General features: G+C 39.5%; 1 protein-coding gene across 2 annotated transcripts in view; it reads right to left on the reverse strand.

Annotated features, from left to right (window-relative positions):
- The window catches only part of LOC102396538 (adhesion G protein-coupled receptor E2), a 49,829-nt gene that overhangs the window by 17,656 nt on the left and 10,255 nt on the right, over positions 1–21,918 (reverse strand). For both annotated transcript variants that reach the window (XM_044948240.1, XM_044948239.1), the window contains exons 7-14: positions 20,470–20,516; positions 20,296–20,373; positions 19,710–19,887; positions 14,692–14,799; positions 14,287–14,507; positions 13,922–14,101; positions 3,557–3,754; positions 3,050–3,285 (exon numbers count right to left, since the gene is read on the reverse strand). In XM_044948240.1, coding sequence (XP_044804175.1) covers positions 3,050–3,285; positions 3,557–3,754; positions 13,922–14,101; positions 14,287–14,507; positions 14,692–14,799; positions 19,710–19,887; positions 20,296–20,373; positions 20,470–20,516 — 1,246 coding nt within the window. The remainder of the gene's footprint in view (positions 1–3,049; positions 3,286–3,556; positions 3,755–13,921; positions 14,102–14,286; positions 14,508–14,691; positions 14,800–19,709; positions 19,888–20,295; positions 20,374–20,469; positions 20,517–21,918) is intronic.

The following is a 21,918-nucleotide window of genomic DNA, read 5'->3' on the forward strand; positions in this document are numbered from 1 at the left end:
CACCTGGTCGCCTGAGTTGCTTGGGCCTGCAAAGGGTACAAAATGCACAGCACACCTGGGTCTGAGCCTTATGGAGGCCACCATCATCCTGATACCAAAACCAGACATAAACCACAAAAAAGAAAACTACAGGCCAATATCACTGATGAACATAGATGTAAAAATCCTGAACAAAATTCTAGCAAACAGAATCCAACAACATATTAAAAAGATCATACATCATGACCAAGTGGACTTTACTCCAGGGATGCAAGGATTCTTCAGTGTTCTCAAATCAATCAATGTGATACACCATCTTAACAAATTGAAAGATAAAAATGGTATGATTATCTCAATAGATGCAGATAAAGCCTTTGACAAAATTCAACATCCGTTTATAATAAAAACTCGAGAAAGTAGGCTGCTGCTGCTAAGTCGCTTCAGTTGTGTTCAACTCTGTGTGACCCCTGAGATGGCAGCCCACCAGGCCTCCCCATCCCTGGGATTCTCCAGGCAAGAACACTGGAGTGGGTTGCCATTTCCTTCTCCAATGCATGAAAGTGAAAAGTGAAAGTGAAGTCGCTCAGTCATGTCCGACTCTAGCGACCCCATGGACTGCAGCCTACCGGGCTCCTCCGTCCATGGGATTTTCCAGGCAAAAGTACTGGAGTGGGGTGCCATTGCCTGAGAAAGTAGGCATAGAAGGAGTATACCTCAACATAACAAAAACTATATATGACAAACCCACAGCAAACATTATTCTCAATAGCAAAAAATTGAAAGCATTTCCTCTAAATCAGGAACAAGGCAAGGGTGCACACTGTTACCACTACTATTCAACATAGCTTTAGAAGTCCTAGCCACAGCAATCAGAGAAGAAAAAGAAATAAAAGGAATCTAGATAGGAAAAGAAGTAAAACTGTCACTGTTTGCTGATGACATGATCCTCTACATAGAAAACCATAAAGACTCCACCAGAAAATTTCTAGAGTTATCAATGAATACAGCAAAGTTGCAGGATATAAAATTAATGCACAGAAATCCCTTGCATTCCTATATACTAACAATGAAAAATCATAAAGAGAAATTAAGGAAACAATCCTATATACCATTGCAACATTAAGAATAAAATACTTAGGAATAAATCTGCCTAAAGAAACAAAAGATCCATATATAGAAAAGTATACAACACTTATGAAAGAACTCAAAGATGACACAACTAGATGGAGAAATATACCATATTCATGGAGTGAAAGAATCAATATAGTGAAAATGAGTATACTACCCAAAGCAATCAATAGATTCAATGCAATCCCTATGAAACTCCAATGCTATTTTTCACAGAACTAGAACAAATAATTTCACAATTTGCATGGAAACACAAAAAACCTAAAATTGCCAAAGGAATCTTGAGAAAGAAGAATGGAACTGGAGGAAACAACTTTTCTGACTTCAGACAATACTACAAAGCTACAGTCATCAAGACAGTATGATACTGGTGCATAGACAGAAATATAGATCAATGGAACAAAATAGAAAGTCTGGAGATAAATCCATGCACATATATAGACACCTTATCTTTGACAAAGGAATCAAAAATATACAACAGAGAAAAGACAGTCTATTCAACAAGTGATGCTTAGAAAACTGGTCAACCACCTATAAAAAAGTGAAACTAGAACACTTTCTAACACCATACACAAAAATAAACTCAAAATAGATTAAAGACCTAAATGTTAAGACCAGAAACTATAAAACACTTAGAGGAAAACATAGGCAGAACAGTCTCTGACATAAATCACAGCAAGATCCTCTAAGACCCACCTCCCAGAGTAATGGAAATAAAAGTGGAAATAAACAAATGGCACCTAATTAAACTTAAAAAACTTGTGCCCTATGAAGGAAGCTATAAGCAAGATGAAAAGACAGCTTTCAGAATGGGAGAAAATAATAGCAAATAAAACTACTGACAAAGAATTAATCTCCAAAATATATAAGCAGTTCATGCAGATCAGTACCAGAAAAATGAATAACTCAATCAAAAAGTAGGCCAAAGAACTAAACAGACATTTCTCCATAGAAGACATACAGATGGCTAACAAACACATGAAAAGATGCACAACATCACTCATTGTTAGAGAAATGCAAATCAAACCACAATGAGGTATCATTTCACCCTGGTCAGAATGGCAGTTATCAAAAAGTCTACAAACAATAAATGCTGGAGAGTGTGTAGAGAAAAGCAAACACTTTTACACTGTTGGTGGGAATGCAAACTGGTACAACCATTATGGAGAACAGTGTGGAGATTCCTTTAAAAATGGGTCATAGACCTGTCATATGACCCAGCAATCCCACTGTTGGGTATACTCCCCAAGGAAACCAGAATTGAAAGAGACTCATATACACCAATGTTCACTGCAGCATTATTTACAATTACTAGGACATGGAAGCAACCTAGATGTCCATCAGCAGACGAATAGATAAGGAAGATGTGGTACATATGCAGAGTGGAATATCACTCAGCTGTAAAAAGAAACCCATTGGAGTCAATTCTAGTGAGGTGGATGAAACTGGAGCCTATTATATAGAGTGAAGTAAGTCAGAAAGAGAAAGACAATATGAGATTTAGAAAGATGGTAATAAAGATCCTATATGCAGGGCAGCAAAAGAGGCACAGATGTAAAGAACAGACTTTTTGGACTCTGTGGGAGAAGGGGACAGTGGGATAACTTGAAAGAATAGCACTGAAACACGTATATTACTACATGTAAAACAGATGACCAGTGCAAGTTCAATGCAAGCAGCAAGGCACACAAAGCCGGTGCTCTTGTACAACCCAGAGGGATAGGGTGGGGAAGGATGAAGCAGGGGGGTTAAGGATGGGGGGACACATGTACACCTGTGGCTAATTCATGTTGATGTATGGCAAAGCCACCACAATATCATAAAGTAATTGTCCTTAAATTAAAATGAATAAATTAAGAAAGATAAAATTAAAGTGCTATGTTGGTTCTATAATGACCATAGACATGCATGAGAAGTTAGGATGGCGGGAATTTGGTTTTACCTTTTGGGTGTTCCATAAAGATGAGGCCTGGATGCAGAAGAAATGGCCACAATAACAGCTGGGGCTCCATAGCCCACTGGGAACGTGAGCTTCTTCATGAATCTATTGACACTGGAGTAGTTGACCACCGTCAGGTTGCGTGCAGTGAGGAAGAGCTGTAGACCCTCCAGCAGCATCCAGGTGAAGGAGGCCAGGTAGAGATAGTGTAAGGCACCTGCAATGATGGCGCACAGCACCTGGGGGAGGAGGAAGGTGTCACCTGGATGGTTTGTCAGGATGGAGCATGGCCCCAGGACTTCTTCTATGACTTGCCACTGGGGATAACTCTGATGTAAATGAATGAATTATCAGTTGAATGTTTGCTTTCTAGTTGTGTCCGTCCATGTGAATTGGCTACTTATCCACCTAACATTACCTGGAATCCCACTATATTAAGGAGTCCAATGCAGTATGGCCCCATGAACTCAGCATCCCTGGGGCAGGGATAGTGTGGGACAGTATACGTACCTTGCTCTCAGTTCTGTCCATGGCTGTCAGGAAGAGCAGGTGGGCCAGGAAGAGGCAGAGTGAGAGCTGCAGATGGAGCGAAGTGCTGATGCCCTGGATGGCTTTGCACAGCAGGAAGGTGAGGGCCGCCAGGAAGAGACACAGCAGAGAGAGGCTCAGTCCCATGTAGGTGATCACAGTCAGTGTGGGATCCTCCTCCTGGGACCCAGCAGAGAGAAGATCAGTCATGCTTTCCTGCTGGGGGGTAATGACCCTTCCACCGTTTTTATTTGTAGACATAGAAAAATCAGGAATGGAGGTGCTGAGTAGATTATGTTATGGATATGTTTACAGATATGTTATGTTTATGGATAACTTTCTCCCGGTTCAAAAATATAGAAATTTATGGGATCTGAATGATAAAATCTATGCCTGGAAGGATTGAGGGATAAGAAAGTCCTAATGAAGACCAAGACCTGGATCTCATAAGGGTTTATTTCCGTCTAGACTTTTGAGCATGACTAAGCTTCTCAGTTACCTCAATAGGTTCACTGAGGCAAGAAGCTACATTTTGAGCTCCATCCTCCATCCCCGTAATGTAATGATCTATGACAAAGTCTCTACCTGTTGTCATGATGTCCAGGTATCAATTCCCAACTCTTAATTCAGCACAGTTTATCCCTGTAATATTTCTTCATGTTTGGCCACTAATCCTTACAGATTTAGAGCTAAACTCTTGGGTAAAAGAGAAAAACTGCTATGCTTGGATGTTGGCTGTAGCTTAAAATTGATAATGTCTGCCTCTTTTTGGAGTGCATGTGTTCTCAGTCACTCAGGTGTGTCTGACTTTTTGTGACCTCAAGGACTGTAGCCCCTCAAGCTCCTCTGTCCATGGAATTTTCCAGGCAAAAATATAGGACTGGGTTGCCATTTCCTCCTCCAGGGGATCTTCCCAATCCAGGCATTGAACCTGAGTCTTCTGCGTCTTCTAAGTTGGCAAGTGGATTCTTTACTACTGAGCCACCGGGGAAGCTTGGTTCTTTTTGGAAATCACCGTAAATACCTGAGCACAAGGGAAAAATATCTCCCAATTTCCTTTTAGTATAAGTCTGGGTGAAGAGAGAGAGGGAGAAAGACAGAGAGAGGTGCAAAAAGGATGAAGAAAATGAATGTTAAAACCTGCAAATTAGGTGCTTCTGGATAAAAAGCAATTGAGTATGGTAGCACCAAATTTATTTTTGCAGCCTGTCTCTATGTTCGATTTTGTTTAAGAATGAAATGTTTAGAAATAAATAACTGGCCCTCCAGATGATTCTGATGCACTTTAACTTTTGAGAATGTTTGGCTTATTGCATAAAACTAATTTTTGTACTGTATTAAAGTTCCCAAGAGAGGTCCACATGGGAAGAAATGCAGGTAGCCCCTGTTGGGAAGTGCAGTGCAAAATAGCCTTGAAGGAGAAGGTCCTTGGGAAAATGGCAGAGGGCCAGAAGTACTCAGGCTTTGCGATAGCTGAAAAACATCTCCTGCTTTTAGCTATGCTCAGTGCCAAGATTTAATAGTATTAAAGATGTTGCTTGAGAAAATGGATCATGGGATAAACACCTGGGTCATTTAGAACGAGCTGTCCTTGAAATATCTTTTACTGATTATGTCTTAACTCTGTATGCGCTCTGCTGGCCATATACTCTAAGCTCTTTGTTCCTGCTTCTATAAAAAGGCTTGACTGCAGAAATAAATTTGTCAGTCCTTGCAAGAGACTGTCCGAGTGTTGTTCTTTCAGGTTCGTCATTTCCAAGTCCAGGGGAGAAAATCCCTACAAGTGGCGCCAGAACAGGGACTTGAAAGGAAGGCTAAACAAGGCAAAGAGCCCTGCAGAAAGAGGTAAGCAAGATGGGACAACATAGCAATAAGATTCCTTTCATTTCTATAATGCATCATTTTCTGAAACAAAATGGTATTAATATTTCAAGGGATCAATTGAATGACTGATATCATATTTTACTGGAACAATTCATGGTTCCCAGAAGAGGGGACACTCAATCTAGACATGTAGAAAAGGGTTGAAAGTAATGTTTTGCGAGGATATCGGCAAGGGTTACATGGTCACTCATACGGGCTATCATAGAACAAATTGAAGGGCATAACGTTGATTTGGAAGTAAAGACTATTCAGTCTTTACATGAATATGAGCTTAAGGAACAAGATATGCAAGGTGCTTTGAGATAATGTTATGCTCAATCAGACACAATCCTTAGAAAAACAACTTAGAGACATATATATACAGGATGTGTCAAAACTGAAGCCACTTAGAACAGAGGTCATTTCATTCAATGGACTGCCCAAATCTGAGGTTTTTCCTTCTGCTCCGCCTGTAGCAGCAGTTGCTAACTTTGCTCATACTAATCATTTCACTCCTTCTTGGGAGATGCCTGCTTGCACTTTTGCTTTCCCACTACAGTTTAATCAACCTGCCCAAGGCCAAAATACTTGGGCTAATCTAGATTTTGGCATGTTGTCTAGCTTTAAGAAAGCATGCACTCTGTATGGACCTACTTCTCCTTACTGTGTAGAACTCCTCAGAGGATGGGCTGATCATTGGATGCCATATGATTTTTTTCAAATAGCAAAGATGGTTCAAAATCCTCAACAATTACTTCAATGGCAAATATGGGTTAATGATGAGGCCCAACAAATGATGATTGACCAGCAATATCATGGTAACCCTGCCAATTTAACCTATGATATACTCACTGGAACAAGATCCATGGCCAATATGATTGTGCAATTAGCTAATATTACCCCTCAGATGTTATATTTCATTAAAGAAACTGCCTACAGGACGTGGGCAAACGTTGATAGCACGAACTCTGATGGTTCATTTGTTAAGATTATTCAAGGACATGAGGAGGAATATTCTCAATTTATAGGGAAATTAAAGGATGCAATCAAAAAATCTATTAAGGATGTGATTTTACAAAATATTATTTTAAAATAACTTGCTTTTGAAAATGCTAATGAGGAATGTCAATCCATGCTTAGACCAATTCAAGAGACTGGCTCTCTTATGGAATATTTGAAAGTTTGTAAGGATATCAGATCTATGTCCCATAGAGCAAAATTGGTGACATTAGAAACTTTTAATGTACAGAAAGCTACTAATGCCAAATGTTTTAACTGCAGGAAGGCCAACCATATGAAAAAAACAATGCCGCCTGCCAACACAGACCAGAAAAAATAATACTACTTCTAATAAGAAGAGACCCCCAGGAGTATGTCCAAGATATAAAAAGGGGTTCCATTGGCTGAATGAATGTCATTCTAAATTTGATAAGGTTGGAAGCATATTGACCCCCGGTGGGTCAACAAAAACAACAGGGAAATTAATAAAGGGGCCATCCTCTAGCCCCATTACAAAAGGAGGACCCAACATTATGATGCTACAAGTAGCTACATCTAAGAGTGCTTGCACTGATATACCTAGTCCTTATGACATATAATTAATGGAATTATATAACCTCCACAAAATTCCCACTGGATATTATGGCCTGATTCCATCCGGGACGATGGGACTAATTTTGGGACATAACAGCTGCACAATGAAAGGTTTAATGGTATTGACCGATGTTATGGATGAAGATTATAAAGGGGAAATACATGTTATGGTAAATGTTGTGAAAATGGGGAATGTATATTTACAAAAAGGGGAACATTTTGCACAATTATTACTTTTACCATATGTCAAACCAATGAAAGCATCTGATAAAATTCGGCAGGGAAGCTTTGGTAGTACCAACATTACTGCTGCACTATCCACCTTGTTAAAGGAACATCAGAAACCCATGCTCACTTTACACATACAGGAAAAAAATTTCACAGGAATGCTAGATACTGGAGCTAACATTTCAATCATTAGAGTGGAAGAATGGCCCCTTGATTGGGGTAAAATTGTGACTCTTCTAGACTACTAGGAGTGGATGAAACTGATGTAATAAAAAAGAAATCAAGAAAATGGAAAATGTTGATAGATCTAAGAAATGTTAATAATACTATAATTCATATGGGGCCATTACAACCTGGATTACCCTCCCCTTCCATGGTACCAAAAGGCTAATCTATAATTATTATTTTATAAAATTGCTTTTTTACTATACTTTTGCATCCTAAAGATAGAAAACGCTTTGCTTTTTCAGTTCCTTCTATAAATCACATGGTTCCTGTTAAAAGATTTCAATGGAAGGTTCTACCTCAGGGAATGATGAACCCTCCTACCATTTGCCAATATCTCATATCTGTTTTATTACAACCCATTAGAGATTAATATCCTACTGCTTTCATAATTCATTACATGGATGATATACTTCTCTTCATGGAATCTGAACTCTGTTTACAACAGTTATATAATGAAGTTACTACTACTCTTCAAAATCATGGCCTGCTTGTTGTGCCAGATAAAATTCAATTGAAAGCACCCTTTAATTATTTAGGACATGTTATGGAAGAATCTAAAATCAAACCTCAAAAAACTCAAATTTCTGTGCAGTCTCTACGCACACTGAATGATTTTCAAAAGTTGCTAGGAGATATTAATTGGCTACAGCCATCTGTTGGCATCCTCACCTATGCCTTACAAAATCTATTTAAAATTTTAAAGAGATCCCTTAGCCCTAATAGCCCTAGGCAGCTAACAAAAGAGGCCAGAGAAGAGCTAGCCTTAATAGAGGAACACATTCAACAATCTTTCTCAACTCGGCTAGATCATGATCAACCGGTTTCTTTATATATATTCCCCACTGAACATTCGCCCACTGCAGTTATAGCTCAACACAGCCCAATAGAATGGGTATATTTACACACTAAACAGTCTAAAAAAAATCGTATTGTATATTGAGAAAATAGGGCAATTTATCATGTCAGGGAGAAGCCATGTACAAACTTTGACTGGATTTGATCCATATACAATACACGTCCCCTTGACAAAAAAGGAATTGCAAATTGCCTTACAGTATAACCGGACCATGAAAATAGCATTAAATGATTTTCAAAATGTTATCTCATTTCATTTGCCAAAAAGAAAATTATGGGACTTTCTACAATGTACTAAATTCATTATAACTAATATCATTGCATCCCAGCCTATTTCCAATGCACCCACCTATTTCATTGACAGCAACAAGAAAGGCATAGCAGGGATTGTTGGCCCTAATATCAAAGAGAAATTACCCACTACCTATTCTTCAGTACAAAGAATTGAATTTTATGTTTTATATGCTCTTTTGTCTCTTCAACCATTATCCTTCAACGTATATACTGATTCCAAATACCTTGCTTCCCTTTTCCCCAACTTTGTTACTGCCTTTTTATACAATCAAGATGAAGAATTACATACTCTTTTCACAGACTCAAGCCTTAACTCGCTCACGTACAGAACCTTTCTTCATTGCACATATACATGCTCATTCAGGTTTACCTGGCCCTCTGGTTGCAAGAAATGATGCCTTCGACAGGCTCATAGCTCCCGTCTTTACGTCTGCCAGTGACGAACATGCTAATCTTCATACCAATGCTAACAGATTGCACTCTAAATACTATATTCCCCTCACTGAAGCAAGGCATATTATTAAAACCTATGACGTCTGTGCTCCTCTGCACTTACGAACTATGATTTCAAGAGTTAACCCCCAGGGGGCAATAACCTAATTCCCTTTGGCAATCTGACTTCACTCATTGCTCCCTAAGAAAGTTTTCTTTGCTTTTTGTCTCAGTAGATACATTTTACAGCTTTATCTGGGCAATACCTGTCTCTTCAGAATCCAGCAAACACGCCATTTCCGCACTCTTACTCACCTTCCCAGTTATGGGGATTCCTTCAGTCCTGAAAACAGACAATGGGCCTGCATTTATCTCGCACTCATTTCATTCATTTTTATCGGAATGGAACATCACACACATTACAGGAATACTCTATAATCCCCAGGGTCAAGTCATTATTTAAAGAGCCCACCACACCCTAAAAACTCATTTATTAAAACAGAAAAGGGGAATTTGGAAGAGGAGATACACTTCTTATCCTATGAACCCTCAATTATTATTATCTTTAACTCTTTATTCCCTAAATTTCTTAAACTTAACAGAAAATTATTCTAACACTCGTGCAGATAGACATTTTGCAGAAGACAAAAACAACAAATTAGAAATCAATAAATACATCAATATGGTATAAGCAATTTAATCAATGGCTGCCAGGAATCTTACGACTCCTAGGCAAATGTTATGGTCTTGTCGTTGCAGATGGAGAGGAAATCTGGGTTCCCCTTCACCATGTCCATTACCGAGAAGGACCCCAAGACTGGACTCCCTTGGCAAATGACAAAGCTGACACGAAGGGTCTCATCAATGACCTTGGAGGAGCCAATGAGGAAACACCATCGTCTGAATCCTTACCCTATATGGGCTCAAATGAAAAACATGATTCATCAGGCTGAGCAAACACTGAAGAACACTAGAACTCCTATGACTCCAGATAAGCTATTTCTGGCAATGTTAGTTGTTCTTTCCTGTTCCTCTGGGGTAAATGTGGTGTTGGGGGCCGGCGTGAGGCACTCCGCCCATGGCAAAGGTCATGAGGAAGAAGGCTCGACATACGCAAAGGTGGGATCAAGCCTCAGGAGTCCCCCTGGAAATCCTCGAGCATCTACCCCCATAACCAGAGCCTGCCTACTTTACTACTTTGTGCTCTCACCTACACCTCTGACTTTATGGGGGGCTGTCCCCCATCACCTCTTTCGGAGAAGGCGTTAACCTAGAGCTCCAGTTAATAATAATTCCTGGGAGTGATAGGAGTGTTTCAACCTACAAACTCCTCTGAAGGTTCTTTAGCCTGCCTGACAGGCTTGTCCGGCCACATGTGATTGCTCACAGCCTCCCAACTGTGAGAGGCACGAGATGCTTTAAACCTTCTAAAAACAGGTTCCTTAGAAAAGTTAGAAAACCATAAGTATAATGGGCTGATTAGAAATTGTATTGATGAAGGGTTTTTCATTTGTTGAGCCAATGTTTGTTGCTAAGTCTCCACATCCCCTGCCCTTATACACATTAATGAATATATAGAAGAAATAAGTATTAACCTTTGATATTAATCACGTTAGACCTTAGGCTAAGTAAATTCTTTCCTTAACTAAAACCCACTACACCCTCTCCCTATAGGAATGTAACTTTATTTGGGTGGTGTCTGTTTTAAGAATAATCACCCTTGGAGAAATAAGTGTCCTGGTTGACTGACTGCTGTCACAAGGAGAGGGTCATAAATTGTTAGCAGGCCCCCTGGCCAGAAGATGATGTAACACCCCAAGACCTGTGTATACATTTGTATGAAGCACCTGACTTTGGTAAAAGTCAGGACTGCTGACCCCGCGTGACTTTTGCATAACATCTCAGTGTATAAAAGTAGACCATGGAAAATAAAGAATTGGGATCAGTTCCTCGAAAGACTGGTCTCCCCATGTCTCTCTCTCACTCTGGCTGAGTCTCCATCTGGAGCGCGGAACCCACCATGCTTACTAATTATGCCTGGGCTTCTAAGATCCGACCGGGGAGGCCTCAGTGTCTCCTCTCCTTCGGGAGAACGGAAGGACGCCTGCGGCCTACGTAAGTGGTGCAAGCTTCTTGTCTTGAAGTTTTATTGGTCCCCCGCGTAAACCAAGCTACTCAGCCTCTTTTCTCCACTGAATTTTCCTACTGAGCTATCCTCATTCTATTACTCTTTATATCCTTAATTAACGTTTAATTAAGCAGTTGTTCCCTGACCCTCGCCTACGCCGTCTCTCCTTCGAATACCCTGGATCAGCTGGGGCTGGACCCCGGCAATGTGGAATATGTTTATTGGGCATATATACCTAATCCACCTTTGTTATCCATAATGGATTGGGTTGACAAGGCCCCTATGGTATTCACCAACGATAGTCTGCACTTCTCTGCCCCATGGTCAGCACAGAGGCCAATTCACAAAGAAGATGAAAGAAAAAAGATAAATGTTTCAATTGGATTCAAAACACTACCTATATGCTTCAGAGCTCACTCTTTGTGCATGACTATATTCCCACAATGGTGGGCTTACTCTGTACACAGTGTTTCCACCTATAGTATAGGAATGTTTGCAACTGCATCCTTCCTCTTAAATGGTTCTGAAAGACATTATCCTGGACAAATAGCTAACTATACTAACTCACTTTTCCAGCCTGAAGAACTAATATGTGATGCTGTATCTTGGAGAAAGAAACGATCAATTCAACCACTATATTGGTCTGACTGTTGGGGACAGTTCAGGAAGGTTTCTATCAAACAACAAAATCAATCCATATTCAAATTCGTGGACTGGGGGTCCCATGGGTTATTTATGAATTGTTCTGAGGAGCAAGAAAAAAATCATAGCTGTTCCTGGTATCATAGAGTCAACACATGGGAATTCCATAAGACCAATATTGGCTTTTGGACTGATAAGGATGTATTATTAAACTAGTATAATGGAGGGTTGTCTCCACCTCGGCCCAGAATTATAGTCCCTCTTATAGGACCTGAACAATGGCATATTTGGAAGATTCTTGCTGCACTGGAACACTTTGCCAATATACATGGGACTGTGAAGGCTTTAAAACCCCAAAACTATACCTTTATGTATAATAATACAGGTTGTATCCAATTCTATGTGCACCTCCCATACATGTTTATTGTAGGTAACTTTGATATAGATCTTTCTGCTAAAATTGTTAACTGTACAGCTTATGCTTTATATACATGTTTAAACCATACTATTTCTTACCACAATGCCAACATCACTATAGTCAAGCAGAGGTCTGAACTATGGCTTCCTGTCAATTTAACAGAGCCATGGACCAACTCTATATTCCTTTCAGTTCTGCTCAGAAATGGTCTGAAAAGGTCAAAGCACATAATAGGGTGGATTATTGCTGGCATTCTTAGTCTAATATCCATTGTTACAGTAGGAACCCTGTCTGGTATGGCATTACACAATTCTATACAAAATCATGATTTTATCACTGCATGGCACAAAGACTCTCATGATCTTTGGACTCGACAAGCCCAGATAGATCAGCAACTACAAACATGAATTAATGAGTTACAAATTATGATAATCCACTTAGGAGATCAAACGCAGCAACTGACTTTCCAAACACATATACGTTGTCACTGGAATTTTACATCTTTTTGTCTGACTAACATGCCTTATAAAAGCACTGAGTATCCTTGGGATAAAGTTAAAGTGCATTTGCAGGATCTCACAGACAACTCAAGTTTAGACATCAATCTGTTGAAACAACAAATAGCTAATTTTCAAGTTGAGGTACCTAAGGAATTGTACAGCACTCAATTTTACGATACTTTAACTAAAACCCTATTGTCCCTAGACCCTAGAACTTGGTTTTCAGGAAGCAACATTTTAATATATATATATATATATATATATATTAATCACCCTACTTTTTCTGTCATTGATTATAGGATACAGATGTCTCTACTCAAGACTCCATGCCTCTCACAACGGAGTCCAACTAGCAGCTGCCATGCTTAAACTAAAAACAAAAGGAAAATACTAACTAATTTTTGTACTGTATTAAAGTTCCCAAGAGAGGTCCACATGGGAAGAAATGCAGGTAGCCCCTGTTGGGAAGTGCAGTGCAAAATAGCCTTGAAGGAGAAGGTCCTTGGGAAAATGGCAGAGGGCCAGAGTACTCAGGCTTTGCGATAGCTGAAAAACATCTCCTGCTTTTAGCTATGCTCAGAGCCAAGATTTAATAATATTAAAGATGTTGCTTGAGAAAATGGATCATGGGATAAACACCTGGGTCATTTAGAAGGAGCTGTCCTTGAAATATCTTTTACTGACTATGTCTTAACCCACTACGTGCTCTGCTGGCCATATACTCTAAGCTCTTTGCTCTGGCTTCTATAAAAAGGCTTGACTGCAGAAATAAATTTGCCAGTCCTTGCAAGAGACTGTCCGAGTGTTGTTCTTTCAGGTTCGTCGTTTCCAAGTCCCAGGGAGAAAATCCCCACAGCCCCTAAGAGCTAAACATGGACACCTGTTGTCAGATAGGAAGTCAAGGAGACCTCAGTCCTACCACCACAAGGAACTGAATTGTGCCCAAAATTAGAGAGTTAGAGGAGGACTGCAAACCTCAGATCAGAATGCAGTCCAGGCTGAAAGAATGATTTCAGCCTTGGAAGAACTTGAGCAGACATCGCCGCTATACCGTGCCAGATCACTGACGTGCGATAAGTGGGAGACAGTATTTTTTTCAGGTTTTACATGTGTGAGAATTTGTTCCACATCAAGATATTGAATGCAGCCCCTCTGAGGGGTGTCACCTGCACATCGTAGTAGGCCATGAGGACAGCAAAGCTGCTGAAGTGGGTGCACTGGCAGGTGGTGCTGTCGTCTCTGCTGTCCATCGTCCTGCAGCCTCTGGTTGCCCAATGGCCACTTCCATTCTGGCCCTGCTCCCAGAAGACGCAGTGCACCTTCCCCTTTGTTTCAGGGGTCCTTGACTGTAGAAACAGGAAGTAGGTTTGAGCTGGTGGTTCTGTTGCTCAGAAATGCTGACCCAAATCTAGCTCATGATGGAATTTCCTTGGGATATGATGCACCTGTGACGGACATCCCTGAAGCACAAAGGCTGTGCCCAGGACTCAGGTCTCTCCCACACCCACAGCTTTATCCCCCCAGGACTCACATGTTTGAAGACAAATTTGACTGGAGAACTGAGGTTCTGTGTGTTACTGTTGCTGATAAAAACAGATATGACATCTGACAGCAGGATAGGGGGAATTTCCTGCAGCAATTCCCCATGTGTCTCATGTGGAACTGCCTGTTCCTCAGCATCCACAATCAGAGGGACTTTATCCAGCAACTTTTCAATCCCAGGTATGGAGACAAGGCCCACCACAATGGGATCTGCAGGACAAGGGCAAGGTTGATATCTTGGAATATCCATGACTCCTCCTTTAATGAACTATTTCCCTGTGGCCCCACCATTACCCATAGTTTCCTTTAAAGTATACATTTCTGTGTATTGCTTCTTTGAGTATCGTGTTCCATTTTGAATTCCTAGGGATCTGTACCCTGCCACAACCATTACCTGAGTCATTAGATTCATGCACTGCATCCCAGATCAGTATCATCTTTATGTTATTCTGAATCAAGGTGACATTCTTATCTTCTTTATCCTGTGCCTTCAACGACATTTCTGAGTTGTGAGGGTTATAGAAGGGAGTTAGATTAGTAATTGTGGCTATGATTGTACACATACTACCATTATTTGCATACATAAAAATAAGTATTTTAATATATTATGTGCTGTGTGCTGCCCTTATTTGGTCAATCATGTCCAAAACTTTGCAACCCATGGGCGGTAGCCTGCCAAGCTCCTCTGTCCATGGGGATTCTCCAGGCAGAATACTGGAGTGGGATACCATGCCCTCCTCTAGGAGATCTTCCTAACCCAGGGATAGAGCCCAGGTATCCTGCATTGTAAACTTTGGATTAATATTGGAACCTTTACTGTTGATCCACTAGGGAAGCTCAATAATATTAGTCTCGGTAGCCTATCCCTTCTCCAAGGGATTTTCCTGATGCAGGAATCAAATCAGGGTCTCCTGTATTTCAGGAAGATTCTTTATCAGCTGAGCTACCAGGGAAGCCCCTTAATGTATTATATAAATATGTAGACAGTTTATATATTACATAATTTATATTATATGGGCTTCTGTGGCAGCTCAGGAAATGATATATTTTTATCATTGATTTATATAATATCTAAATATGATGTCAAAATATCTAAATCATATGACATATCATGATTTATATGTATAATCATTTATATGATTATGCAATAATTTAATGATTGTGCAATCATATAAATGATTATGTATCATTTTATCAACGATATATAAATAATATTTATAATAATGTATATTATAAATAATGATATTATTGTTTTAAGCAATATCATTTGGTACAATAATAGTGGTATATACATATATCATTTAAATTTACAAAGGATTGTAAGAGAACATATGAGCAATTATTCAACAACATGAAATGCAACCTAAATAAAATGGAGAAATTCCTAGAGACACAAAATACAAAAAGTTGATTTAAAAAAATGGAAAATCAGAGCAATCCAGTAACAGACAAGTAGATTGAATCAGTATCCAAAACTTTACAAAATGAAAAGACCAGAACAGATGGCTTCTATAGTGAATGCTCTCAGGCATTCTGGAAGAATTAATACTAATCCTTTGTAAACTTTTCTATAGAATAGAAGAGAAATAGCTCTACCTAAATAGTTCTATGAGACCATCATTATCACAAGAACAAAACAAGATAATGCATCACAGCAATCCCAATAAACTAATGTCAATTTGAACATAGATACACAAATAGTCAACAAAATACAAGGAAAATTTTTATCCAAGGAAACTCAAGACTTGTATATTGAACACTACAAAAGACTGTTGAAAGAAATTAGAAACTCTAAATAAATCATAAGACATCCTGTGGTCATGGATCAGAACCATCATATTAAGATCTCAACAGTCCCCAAAATGATTTATGGATTCAATGCAATCTGTATCAAAATTCTGACATCATTAAATTAATTTTCAGCAGAAATGGAAAGCTCATCCTAAAATCCATAATGGATTGCAAGTGACCTGGATAAACAAAGCAATCTTAAAGGTGAAAAACAAATTTGGAGGCATTACAATTTCTGATTTCAAAACTTACTGCCAACCTACAGTATTCAAAATGGTGGGAAATTGCTATATGAATACAGAGCAGTAAAACAACTGAGGATCCAGGAATAAATCCATGCATCTATGGTCAGTTGATTTTCACAAAGGGGTGTCAAGACCATCAATGGGCAAAGAAAAATCTCTTCAACAATGATGCTGAGACATCCAGCTTTCCACAAGCAATGAAGGAATTCAGTGACCTACTTCATATAATAAATTTTAATAAAGAAATGGGTCAAAGACCCATTGGGGTCAAAATGGCTCAAAGATCTACATTTAAAAGTTAAAACTAAAACAAGTAGGACAAAAACACATGAGTAACTCTTCCTGACCTTGGATTTGGAAATGGACTATTAGATATGGGAAAAATATGCAGGAGCAACAAAAGTGCCAATAGATTATATGATTTCATCAAAATGGAAATATCTATTCATTAAAGTGAAAAGACCACAAAAAAGTAAAAAGATACTCTACAGAATGGGAGAATATATTTGCAAAGACATATCTGATAGGATCTAAATTAAGATCTATGAAGATCTCTTATAGCTTAACAACCAAATGTAAAAAATTGAAATTGAAAAGAAAGAAAAATACCCGAGTAGATGTTTCTCCAATAAAATATAGACAAATTCAACAATGACATGAAAAGAGGTTCAATATCTTAGTCACTAGGGAAATGCAGATAGAACCATGATGAGATATCACCCGACACACACTAGAATGGCTACAAGAAAAAGAAAGCAAAATGGAAGTAATGTGTTGCTGAGGATGAGGAAATTGGAACCCTCATACATTGCTGTTGATAATGTAAAATTAAGAAATAGCCACTGTGGAAACTAGATTGGTGGTTCCTCAAAAAGCTGAAAATAGAACTACCACATCCCCAAACAATTTTACACCCTATTATGTGCCCAAAAGAACTTTATTCAACGGTTATTCAAACCAAAACTTATGCTACAGGGACTTCCCTGGTGGTACAGTGCTTCCAAGACTCCGTGCTTCCAATGCAAGAGACACAGTTTTGGTCTCTGGTCAAGGAATTAAGATCCTACTTTCCATATGCTGTGAGGTGCACAGAAAAGAAACACCACATTCATAGTAGCTTTGGTCACAACAGTCAAAAGGTGGCAGTCAGCCAAAGTCCATCAATGGATGAATGGATAAACAAAAGGAGGTACATCCATGTACAATACATTATTATTCAGCCATAAAAGAATGAAATACTGATACATGCTACAACATGGGTGAACCTTGGAAACATTATGCTAGGTGAAAGAAGCTAGACATTCAGGTCATATATCTTTAATTCTATTTATACAAAATTTCCAGCATGGCAAATTCATAGAGACAGAAAACAAATCAGTGGTTGGCAGGTACCAGGGGAACAGAGGATTGAGGAGTGTTTGCTTAGTGGCTACAGTTTTTACTTTTGGAGAGTTGAAGTTATTTTATAAATAGAGGTTATGATTACAACCTTGCTGCTGCTGCTAAGTCGCTTCAGTCGTGTCCGACTCTGTGTGACCCCATAGATGGAGCACACCAGGCTCCCCCATCCCTGGGATTCTCCAGGCAAGAACACTGGAGTGGGTTGCCATTTCCTTCTCCAATGCATGAAAGTGAAAAGTGAAAGTGAATTTGCTTGGTCGTGTCCAACTCTTAGTGACCCCATGGACTGCAGCCCACCAGGCTCCTCCATCCATGGGACTCTCCAGGCAAGAGTACTGGAGTGGGGTGCCATTGCCTTCTCCAAGTACAACCTTATGATGTACTAAATGCTACTAGATTTTACACTTTGATTAAAATTGTGAACTTTAGTGTCTGTCAGTGGAGGAATGGGATAAAAAGATGTGGTGATTATGTAGAATAGAATATTAATCTACCACAGCAAAGAATGAAATTCTGCCATTTGCAACATTGTAGATGGACCTAGAGAGTATTATGCTTAGTGAAATAAGCAAGATAGAGAAAGACAAATACTGTATATCATTTCTATGTGAAATATAAAAATAATATAAACCAATATATGCAAAACAGAAACAGATTCATTGATATTGAAAAGAAACTAGTGGTTACCAAAAGGGAGATGGTAGGGTGGAAGGGCAAGTTAGGGTTATGGGATTAATAAGTGCAAACTGCTATGGCAACCCACTCCAGTGTTCTTGCCTGGAGAATCCCAGGGATGGGGGAGCCTGGTGGGCTTCTGTCTATGGGGTCACACAGAGTCGGACACGACTGAAGAGACTTAGCATCAGCAGCAGCAGCTATGTTTAAAATAGATAAGCAACAGGGATATATTGTTTAGGATAAGGAATATAGCCATTGTCCTGTAAGAACTTGTAATGGAGTGTATTCTGTAAAAATACCAAATTACTATGCTATACTCCTGAAACTACTATAAAGAAAAATAAATTTTTAAAAAATAAATAAATAATTGTGCTAAACAAAACAAATACTCAATTGAAACAGATTATACCTACATGACAAATAACATGAGAAAGTTATGTTATACCAAATTAAAAATTTTCCCTTTTGTAACGATTTCTATTTTGTCTTAAACTTTTCATTATCATTATTTTTATGCTCATAATTTATTTGCAATGAAAGTGTATATTATATATAATTTTATTCATTTATGTTTTTCTTACTGAGGTATAATTGACAGGTATAGTGACTCCATACTTGAATATATTGCAAAACAATCACCACAAAAACTAGCTAAAATCTGTCATCATACAGAGTTCCAAATTTTTCTGTGGTAAGTCCTTTTAAGATGTACTTTCATAGCAATTTAAAATACGCAGTACAGTACTATTAACTATAGTTACCATGTTGTACATTCCCGTAACTTATTTTTAACTGGAAGCTTGTACCTTTTGACTTCTTTGCACCATTTCCTATACTGCTATCCTCATCTCTGGCAATCACCAATCTGTTCTCTATGTTGATGACCTTGGTGTTTGTATAGTTTTTTGAAAGTGTTAGTGGCTCAGTTGTGTCTGACTCTGCAACCCACGGACTGTAGACTGCAAGGCTCCTCTGTCCATGGGATTCTCCAGACAATAGTACTGGAGTGGGTTGCCATTCCCTTCTCCAGGGGATCTTCCTGACTCAGCGATCAAGCTCAGGTCTCCTGCATTGCAGGCTGACTCTACCATCTGAACCATTAGAGAAACGAGGGTATTTGTCTTCCTCTGTCTTATTGTTTTGCTTAGCACAATAATTTATTTATTTTTTAAAATTTATTTTTGTTTATGAGGTCAACTTGAAATACAACCCTGGTCACTGGGCTCTAGTGAGGTTGGGAAAGGAATGAAACAGGAATGAGCAGAGCAGGAGCTTGGAGGCTGTTCCAGGTAATTACCTGTGCCTGAAGGTGAACTGAAGTGCAGTGGCTCATTGTTCAGGGACTTGCTCAGTCTTCTCAAGACAGTTTCCAGGCCAATGAGCAGGTTAGAGGCCACAAGGTGCTGTTCTGAGTTGGGCAAGGTTTCTAGGTCCCGGGGGGCCTCCAGCATTTCATCCACCCCCTGTATGAGGTTCTGTGGAGATAAGGACACAGAGCCAGTAGATCACACACCTTAGAGGTTGTATGAAGCCATTACCCACTCACTCACAGAAAACAGAGATTGGAAACTGTTTGAGGGATAAAGGCAGTGCCAGGTAGGATTCTTTGGGTGGTGTTTGCATCTGGAATCCAGCCATTCTGAGGTCAATCTTGTACATGAATGCCAAGGATGACACAAACCTAATATTCAGGAGCTGCAAGATTAAAGGTTTTTAAAAGGTGCATGTGGGAGTGACTACACATGTCCACACTTCCCACCCACCCTGGGAGAGGCAGGGCCTCAGAGCAGTGCACCATTATGTTGAAGTATCTCTTCCTGGACCAGATTTTCCCACAGGACCTGTGGGAAGCCTCCACCTGCCTCCCTGGGTCCTACCCTTACCTGGATAGTGTCCTGGACAGGGACTGACTCCACATTTTCACTAAGACTCTGGACTCTGTTGAAGAAGCAGGAGAGCATCTAGGGGAGAAGAATATGAGGAGGTTAGAACTTGGGGGAAATAGCTGGGCTATATGGAGGGATTTCCTGTTGCGTGTTGTCTGCTGGGCCACTCACCGAGCTGTTGATACTTGAGGGTGCAGTCCAGGTGTGGATGGAGATCTCTGCAGGGAACAGTACAGTGGATCATTAGGGGTGAGAGCATTTGTGTGTGTGTATATTGTGAGTGGGATCTGGGGTCAGGTCAGGCCAGGTCCCATCCCAGACATTAATTCCTGAATATTTGGTTCCTCAGAGTAACAGTTTAACAAGAACCATGAACGTTAGAATGAATCAAAAAGAAGGAACAGAATGCTTGATCCAGTGTATTCCAATTAGGGAACCAAAGACTTTATGGCTTCACAGGACTCATGACATCATGATGAGTCAGGGCAGCTGTCTGGTCCCCCCAGATCAGAGTCCTCATCTCTGGACCTAAGGGTTTCCCTTCTAAGGCCCCAGACCCAGGTGGAGGGTCTGCAGTAAGACAGAACAAGATATAGGAGGGATGCACAACTGAGGGATTCAAGTTCAACCTCTAACTGGGCACTGAGACTTCTTCCTGTCTTCTTAGATAGTGGCAGTCACTGGAGACCTGTCTTAAAGGTTGATGAGATGAGATGGAATTGAGTGCAGGATAGTGGAAATGGGGTGTGAGGAGGGGAGGATATGAAGATCTGAATTCCTCAACCTGACAAGTGTGCTCCTAGGAAGGAGCTGGGACTAGCAGCCAGATCTCTTCTCCATGTTCAGCAGTTTACAAATCTCCATGAGACACACATACAAATGCATCAAAGAAACTCTGGGAATACCTCTAGAGTGACAGAAAGACTGAACATCAGTCAAAGACCTTTTTTGTTGACAAAATCTGATAAAATCTACTTTTATAAAAAATATTAAGTAACACATGGATACTTGGAAAACAAAGATAATTTAAAACATGAAAAAAAAGAAGAAAGAAAGAAAATCACTCTTATGTCCATTACACAGATCCCTAGAAATTTCTTCAAAATTTTCTCATCATATTGCACATATTAAGAATATTTTTCTTTAGTAGCAATAAATGTCCATCAAAAAACTTTTATCAGTAGACAAGGATTATTTCTTGTAAAAACTGTATAATTCTCCCCTACTTTTTAGTATTGTAAAATTCATAAAACATAAAATTTACCATCTTATTAACTTTTTAAGCAATACAATTTCCCTTATGATCCTATGTTGTTGAAAATAAAGTCTTTAAATTTTAGATCTGGATCTTGGTTCTATGACCCTACTAAATGTGTGACTTCGGATATATAACTTAAGCTCTTTGGGCCCAAATATGATTATTGAAAAAAAGATTCTGCCTTGAAAATGTAAAACTCCTAGAATAAAATATGACAGTTGGGCATACTGGGAGAAGGTGGGGAAAAAAAATCTAAGTGTGCTAGCATCCTGGGTCTGCTGTGAGGATTGATGTGGGAAACCACAATGGTCAGTGAGGAGGAGCTCCTGGTGAGCTTGAGATAGTGAGAGAGCCTGAGCTTC

This window comes from Bubalus bubalis, chromosome 9, assembly GCF_019923935.1.
Source record: "Bubalus bubalis isolate 160015118507 breed Murrah chromosome 9, NDDB_SH_1, whole genome shotgun sequence".
NCBI lineage: Eukaryota > Metazoa > Chordata > Mammalia > Artiodactyla > Bovidae > Bubalus > Bubalus bubalis.